This window comes from Nematolebias whitei, chromosome 1 (genome assembly GCF_014905685.2).
Source record: "Nematolebias whitei isolate Nwh7 chromosome 1, NemWhi1, whole genome shotgun sequence".
NCBI lineage: Eukaryota > Metazoa > Chordata > Actinopteri > Cyprinodontiformes > Rivulidae > Nematolebias > Nematolebias whitei.
In genome coordinates, this window is record NC_056498.1 from 51,721,646 (window position 1) to 51,729,741 (window position 8,096).

An 8,096-nucleotide genomic window follows, 5' to 3' on the forward strand; every position below is an offset into this window, starting at 1 on the left:
ACAAAGTTCAGTCAGGTCACCTGGATGGTTTCTTTTTATGTTGAGACATTTTGTCCTTCATCCAAAGGATTTCATCAGTCAGAGGAGCCACAACAAATTCAGTCCCACAAACAGCACACTCACATAGTGGGCCAACCAGTTTGCTGATGACATGATGGTTTCTGGGGAGCTTATTGTGGCTCCTCGGACTGATGAAGTCCTTTGGATGAAGGATGAAACGTCTCAACCCGGTCATTGTTGTAGGTCACTATAGCGTACTGAATCTACTGTAGGTGAATCTGTCACACTGATTTACCACAAACCAACAATTCAAGCTCAGTTTTTCTCGCAACTTTTGTTTTTCACTTGGAAAGATTTCGTCTTAGGTGGCCGAAAACTGTAGTGTCAACCCTCTTTAGAGATTTGATGAGGACTTTGGAGAAGTGCTGCCGCTCCTCTGCATCAAAGAGTCAGCCGAGGTGGTTCAGTGGTTCCTGGTTGCCTCCCATTGAAAGCACATCCTTCTAAGAGGAGACTCAAAACCTAATGGAGAAACATGGCCTGGGAACATTATGGTACCCCCCAGGAGGAGGTGAAGACTGATGCTGTGGAGAGTTTGGTCTAGGCTTCTGTCTTTGTCTGCTGCCTCTGCAACATGACCTTAAATGATGAATGGATAGATGGATGGACAGGCGGGCAAGCTAGCAGGCTGTGACTCTATAACATAACGTGATTACTCCTTCCTTCCTGAGTGGGACATTACTCCTGATGGAAACATTGCTACAGAGCACAAATGGTTTTGTTCAATGATACTTAGTTGTGAAGTGTCGCTCATTGGCCTGCAGCACTTGGAACAGCATGTCGGGTTGGAGCAGGGTGGAGATGAAGCAGAAGAAACAGTTTGTTTTCTCTTCCTGTCTGCAGGTTTGGAGCGGCGCTTCCTCGTGGCATGGCCAGAGACTGTTGTGTTCCTCATCTGCTCCTGAAGGTAAAGCCGACCCCTCCTCTAACACTCCTTACCTCATAGAAATCAATCCTGGGCACTGCTCCTGTAGCAGGTTCTTTTTAACCATGTGACCTGTGTGAGGGATTTCCATTTAGAATAGAAACTTCTCGTCTCTGCACCTGCTTTTGTTTCCCGTCTGAGGAAAAATGACATTTGCTACAGGTTTACCTGACGGCTCAGGCTCGTTTGGAGCTCGCAGCTCGGTGGCCATTAATATGGAATTTGTCCCTGGCATCTTTTTGTCTGTGGCGGGGAGTGTGAATGACGCAAAGAAAGAGAAAGGCTGGCTAGCTGAGAGACAGAGGCAGCAGCATTTCAGACGAGGATGATTTGATTTGGAAGTGCGCTCTAATAGCTGTTGGACCGTAACAGAGACAGGCTGATGATCCTCAGCGTGTCTGTGATGGCAGGATAATAGAGGAGAAGGCAGAATGGGTGCAAGAGAAGAGCAACTCATCTACTTTGACCAGATTTTTCAAGGTGTCATCATTATAAAGGAAGTAATGTATGTGAAATAGAATATATTTTTTTGCGTCTACACACAGAATCCCACGAAAAGAAGCTGCCAGCTGATGCTCCTGCAGCTCTCTGTGCGAGTTCGAAGATCTGCTGATTCACTGCAGAGCCTTGGAGGTTTTAGACGCAGGAGCAACGAGACCATTTCCTCAAAGGGCTCTGATTCATGACTCTGTCACTGGAGCCCATTCACCATGATACTACTATAACCTGAGCGGGCTCTTTATGAGTATTGTTTGGTTTTGGAAGAGTAGAGCTGCATTACAGACCTTTTTAGCATGCAAGAAAGAGCCTCTGGGGGACGGTTGGAGACAAAAATATCAATTTCCTTTGGCGATGCTAAAATGCAGCAAAGCACACAAAATCTAAATAATGAACTCCAAAATGGCGTTCAGAGCAGTTTCTGTTAGTCCTCCGAGCGCTGATTAATTTCCTTCTTTTTTGCTTTTATTGCTACGATAATCTTTTATGGAATTAATAAATTGTGATGGTTCCCAGAATGTCACTTTGATTGTCAGTCTCGTTTAGAGGGCTGTTTGTTCGGCGTGTGGAAATGACAAACATCAATAGCTGGCATCAAACAATCAGCTGCAGCTCTTCCGGGAAGGATCGGCGCTAAATGAACGCAATTAATTCTGATGATACGTCTGAAGAGAATTTATTGAAAACAGCAGCCTGCAGTGCACTTCTGCTCTGACGCTTTAGTTCCCAGGTTTTTCCTGAAAACTGATAGTTTTGAAAGTTTTAGGTAGAAACTGTTCAGACATGTGGAACATTTCGCTCATCCCTCCCACCCCCCTTCTCGTCCTGGTGACCCTCTCAGGGGTGACGGTGGTGTATCAGAACGGGCTCCCTGTGTTCTCCGTCAGCTTGCCGTCCAGGCGAGAGCGCTGTCAGTTCACCCTCAAGCCTCTCAGCGACTGCGTGGGAGTTTTCCTGCAGCAGCTCCAGGCGGAGGACAGAGGCATCGACCGGGTAGCCATCTACTCCATGGGTACGCATGCAAACACAGCATCACACGCCGCATCACACGCCGCATTTATACAGATCGTTTTCCTCTGCTGGGGAGTAAATATTACCACGAGAGGTGAAGAGAATTCAAAGTGGAAACGTTTCACCTCCTGCCTTCCTTCTCGTTTGTTTCTCACTGCAGACGGAGCAAGGATCGCCTCCTCCACGGGCATCGACATCCTGCTGCTGGATGATTTCAAGCTCGTCATCAACGACACCACACACCTCGTGCAGCCCCCGAGGAGAGGTGAGTCCCGGCAAAGGGAGGAACTAAGTAGGCCTGTCGCGATAAACAATAAATTGATTAATCGCATGATAAATGAAAATTATCAACCTGATTTCCATTTATCGGCTTTATTGTTTCTTCGTGTCTCTCTCTTTCTACTGAAGACACTGGATGACAAAAGGCTCAACTCCGGTGCTTTTCACTGACTCCTCCCTTTCTCTTTAAAACCTGTTTTAACCGTCCAAAATAAAGGTTGAATGAATGAAAAAATTGTGTTTTTGGATCGTTAAAAGCAGGTAAGCTGAGAAGCTAAACTACGAGCTAAGCTAACAGGCCGACCTTGGGTAAAAACTTCAGTCTTGTCCAAGCTCCAAAATTCACTGTTGAAACCCGTACCTTCGTCTAAATGTTTTTTCTCTGCAAAAAGAAGCCGAGAACTTGTCAAAATTTTTTTTATTAAAAACTTTGTGTGAAAAATACTTTGCTAAAGAGCTCAAACCATACTCAGCGTCTGCCATTTTGAGAACCAGGAATGAGAGACAGCCCATGTCACGTCAAGGGGCCTCCCTTCCATTTTTCTTAAAGCGACACGCTGCTCACTCCCTCACTATCCATCCTTCAGTTCAAACAGTCGGATAAGATAAGAAAAGATATAACTTTATTGATCCCGCAGGAAATTGTTGTGCCTGAGTTTCAGTAAAAAGGAACATACACAAGGAATCACACAAGATATAAAAAATAACAAAAAAATATAAAAAATACTAAAACATAAAAAATACAAACAATTCAGTTCTAAACAGATTATACTGCCATCCATTGGTCAAAAAAGGTACTACACACAAAAATTAACCAACATTTCTTCTTAAATTTGACAATTACCAATTATTGTCAAATTTCAAACAATATTATCGTTTATCGTAATAATTTCTGAGACAATTAATCGCCCAGCAAAATTAGTTATCGTGACCGGTCTAGAACTAAGTTCAGTCTCTTTGAATCAAGAAACTCCCTCTTTTGTCACCGTCAGTATTCAGACGTGTTTATCTGTGTGCACAGAGATCCTGCCCCACGAGGAGGCCGAAAGGTTAAATGACGTCAAATTTCTAGTGCAGCAGCTGTACACCACGCTGCACATCGAGGAGCACCAACTCGGCAAAGAGAGAGAGCTGATTGGACGGCTGGAAGATCTCAACTCTCAACTCCGCCCTCTAGAGAAGGTCCATTATTCATTTTTTTAATGTAATTCTACAAATTGCTGCAAGTTTTTTGAACTCGTAACCTTTGCAGGTGAAGGAGGAGCTGAGCAGGAAGGCGGAGCGGCGCACCACCTGGGTGCTGTGGGGAGGCATGGCGTACATGGCCACCCAGTTTGGTATCCTGGCCAGGCTGACCTGGTGGGAATACTCCTGGGATATCATGGAGCCGGTCACTTACTTCATCACTTATGGCACAGCCATGGCCATGTATGCCTACTTCGTTCTCACACGTCAGGTAAGACTCAGGACTGTGTACGTGCAGCACGTGTGGCTCAGTGAACGTATGAAGAAAAGCTGCGTTAGATAAAACAACCGAGCTAAAGGCCAAACTTGGATTAAAGCGTCCCAAATGTGAGGTTTAAAGCTTTCAGCTGTGTATTACGAAGCAAATATAGTCCTCTTTAGGCGTACAAAATGAGGAAGAATTGGTTATATCAATCCAGAACATTCTGATCCTAAATTTAATTTTGCCATTTAACCCATTTACCATAACCTTTATACCATTATCACACTTTTGCAAATCCGCCTTGCATTTCTATGCCGTATTGTGACACTAATGTGGTTTTACGCTGTGACTTTTTCACTTTCCAACCCGATGCATATGCAATGAAAACATGTCGACAACATCGTCACAGGACTTGACATTTCACAAAATGTGTTGTATTTCTTTTGCATTCGGTTCTATTAAATAGGCATTTCTGTTCGCACCAGCTCATATAACAAAATGGGTACCAGTGTGACAGGAGCTTTAACAACCAACAATCAAACTATATTTTTAGGTTTATTAAAAAAACAAAGTTTTCAACCTTTATTTATACAGGTTAATCCCATTGAGCCTCGGGGACTCATTTACAAGAGAGACCTGATTTTAACAAAGAGTGATGACAACAGTAGACAATCATAAAGGATGCGCACAAATTGAGAATAACAAGTGAAAATAAAATGGCATTAAAAAAATGTAACAAAAAACAGGTAGACTATAAGGCGGTGTAGAAAACTAAAAACTTAACAGATGTTTGAAGCCACTTAGAGAGGTCAAGGTCGAGAACTTCAGAGCTTTTTGTAAGATTTTCCAGGAAACAGGAGCGGAGTAGGAGAAGGCCCTTTTACCTAGTTCAGTCCTCACTGAGGGAACACTGCAGGTAATAATGTCCTGAGAGCGCACGCTGTAGCTGCACTCACGCAGAGACATGTAGGAGGAGATGTGTGAAGGCAACAGACCAAGAAGTGATTTAAAGATGAAAATGTACCAGTGAGAGAGTCTGCGTGAAGTTAATGATGTCCAGTTAACCAGTGAATACTGGGTGCAGTGGTGGGTACGATAATCACAGCCAGTTATGAATCTTAGTGCACCGTGATAGACAGCGTCCAACATCTGCAGGGTTCTTGTAGGAGCGTTCATGTAAATAATGTCACCGTAATCAATTGAGGGAAGGAAAGTCACAGATACAAGGCGTTTTCTAGCATTCAGGGTTAGACAGGATTTGTTTCTGAAAAAGGAACCCAGTTTAACTTTCAGTTTCTTTACCAAGTTTTCCACGTGGAGCTTAAAAGAGAGATGCAGATCGACCAAGATATCCAAATATTTATAGGAATTGGCAAACTCAATAGGGACGCCATTTTAGGATAAAATCAGAGGAAGAACTGCTGGGATCGACTTCCTGTTTGAAAGCAACATCCTTTTGGTTTCCGTTTAGGACAAGTTTGAGACGGAACAAATCTGACTGGATGATGTCGAAAGCAGATTGCAAAAGCTGAAAAACCTTAGCAACAGTTTTAGCTCGACAATAAACAACTGTCATCAGCACAGAAATGTAAGGATGCATCAGGGATGCTTTGACCTACATTACCTATGTAGATTGTAAAGAGTGTAGATCCTAAGACTGAGCCTTGCGGTACGCCATTGTTGATTGTTAAATAACTGGAGGAAGTGTCATTATGTTGAACACATTGCCTCCGGTCTGAGAGATAGTTCGAGAACCAACCAATGGTGTGATCTGAAAAACTAATTTCTGAGAGTTTATGACACAAGATGTCATGATCCACAGTGTCAAAAGCTTTAGACAGGTGTAAATAAAGTGCAGCACAATAATCCTTAGCATCCAGGGCTTCAACGACATAATTAAAAACCTTCAGTGAAGCAGTCGTCGCTGTGTTGTTTCCTGAAACCTGATTCACGTGGTTGTTGTCTCTAACAGCTCAATTCACTTTATATGAGTTACTAATAATTTTTAGCTCCAAGGACAACGCAGTCATGTTTCTCCAGTGTGGTTTGGCTCAAGGACAAGAAAGCGGGACATCTGATAAACTGGTATCTGTTACAAACTGCTCCGTCTTTGTCCCCCTGTGACCTGCAGGAGTACATTTATCCCGACGCAAGAGACCGACAGTACCTTCTGTTCCTTCACAAGGGGGTGAAAAGGACACACTTCGACGTTGAGAAGTACAACAAGCTGAAGGATGACATCGCTGAGGTGAAGCTTTGGCAGCGGATCTGTGACTCTGCCACTTTAGACTTTACGTTTGTCCTGACGTGTTTTACCTGTCCTCTCTGTCCAGGTGGAGTTGGACCTGAAGCGCCTTCGAGACCCGCTCCAGCTCCAGCTCCCGATCCAACAGCTCACGGAAACTAAAAATTGATGGCAAGTGTAACTCCCCCCTCCAGTCTGAGTTCCTACAACTCGCTTTCTCTTCTTCTGCCATCCAATGCCCCTGCCTCCCCGCCCCACAAAAACACCTTACCTCTTTGACCAATAAGCCCATCCCTTTTTTTAACCGTGGAAGTTTTTTTTTTTTTTTTTTTTTTCATTTTGCTTTCCTGACTGAAATCTCCAGCTGGAATTCAGATGGAAAACCTGCTTAGAGCCGATTTAAAAAGAAGGGTGAGAAAAGCTAGAACTGTAAACTTCTCACAGCCAAAGGATGAAGACCAGGATGAAAAGGAAGACGGCGATGATGATGGTGATAAAATCAAACTGGGCGCTGCTGATATGCCTCAAAAACTGTGGAGGGACGACCTGCAGGAAGCCACCCTGATAAATGTGGATTATCGCGCTTGTAGGCGCTCCAGGACAGGGAGCACACAGAGGAGCGACTTTTGTTTTGTGTGCGTGTGTGAATGAAGGACTATCATTGGGGCAGAGAACCCGCCCACACTGTCAGTTTAGCCCCGCCTCCTCTCGCAGTGAAACTGTCCACGCACACACTTATTCTCAGCCTGTTCAGGCTCCAGGGAAAAGTTTACAAGAACGTTCAGACTGCAGTCACGCCATCAGGGAGACGTTGGTTCCCCTGCAGCTGGATTCTGCTGCCTCCCCGCCGCCTCCCTGAGCTGCACCTCCTCCAGGTGCCTGACAGCCGTCCCTCCCTGTGTGACCCTCGTCAGGAGCGTATCTTCCCCGGCAGGAAGCAGGAATGGCGACACCCCAGTTCCTCCTTCCTGCTGATGTCCTGTAGCGACCCGGCGAGTACGAGTACTACTACCGACAACAACATCACTGTGTGTTCTTTTATTCCAAAAAATAATAATATTTTGGCACTTTTTATTTTCAAAGCCATAGTATATTTGTTATGAAAAATAGGAATATATATGTATACAATCAAATAAACAAATGACCAGAGGCTAGTTTTTATTTATTTATCTTTGCCAGTGGGAGGAGGAGCTCGCTTCAAATATAATTTTTACGAAGAAGCCATTTGCATCCGCCTTGCCATGAAGTCCCCCCCCACCCCGGAACAAAACCGTAGTGTTGCACCGATTTTAAGTATCGCTCGTACTAACAGGTTCATATCTGGCAATACAAAGCTGTGGAAAGGGATGCGCCCTCTTACAGATGTCTTCTGTTTCTGCTGTTTGGTCGCATGCACTAGTTTTGAATCATCAGACAAATGTTATTATCAGACAGAGACGACCCGAGTGGATGCAAAATGCAGTTTTCAAATTTTAATTTAATTTATTAAGGGAAAATAAACTATCTTATTTTTCGGACCATAAGGCTCAATGTCGATTTTTGAGAAAATTAAAGGATTTTAAGTGCGCCTTATAGTCTGAAGAATATGATGTAAAAGCCAACCAGTCCTTAAATGAAGGAGTAATTGTCTC

The 8,096-nt window shown here is 44.0% G+C and overlaps 1 protein-coding gene across 2 annotated transcripts in view; it reads left to right on the forward strand.

The window, feature by feature from the left end:
- mcu (mitochondrial calcium uniporter) overlaps positions 1 to 7,732 on the forward strand; it is a 76,038-nt gene extending 68,306 nt beyond the window's left edge. For both annotated transcript variants that reach the window (XM_037678524.1, XM_037678528.1), the window contains exons 3-9: positions 904 to 967; positions 2,325 to 2,495; positions 2,655 to 2,759; positions 3,795 to 3,955; positions 4,026 to 4,229; positions 6,352 to 6,468; positions 6,554 to 7,732. In XM_037678524.1, coding sequence (XP_037534452.1) covers positions 904 to 967; positions 2,325 to 2,495; positions 2,655 to 2,759; positions 3,795 to 3,955; positions 4,026 to 4,229; positions 6,352 to 6,468; positions 6,554 to 6,634 — 903 coding nt within the window. In that variant the 3' untranslated portion in view covers positions 6,635 to 7,732. The remainder of the gene's footprint in view (positions 1 to 903; positions 968 to 2,324; positions 2,496 to 2,654; positions 2,760 to 3,794; positions 3,956 to 4,025; positions 4,230 to 6,351; positions 6,469 to 6,553) is intronic.
- Positions 7,733 to 8,096: the final 364 nt, after the last annotated feature.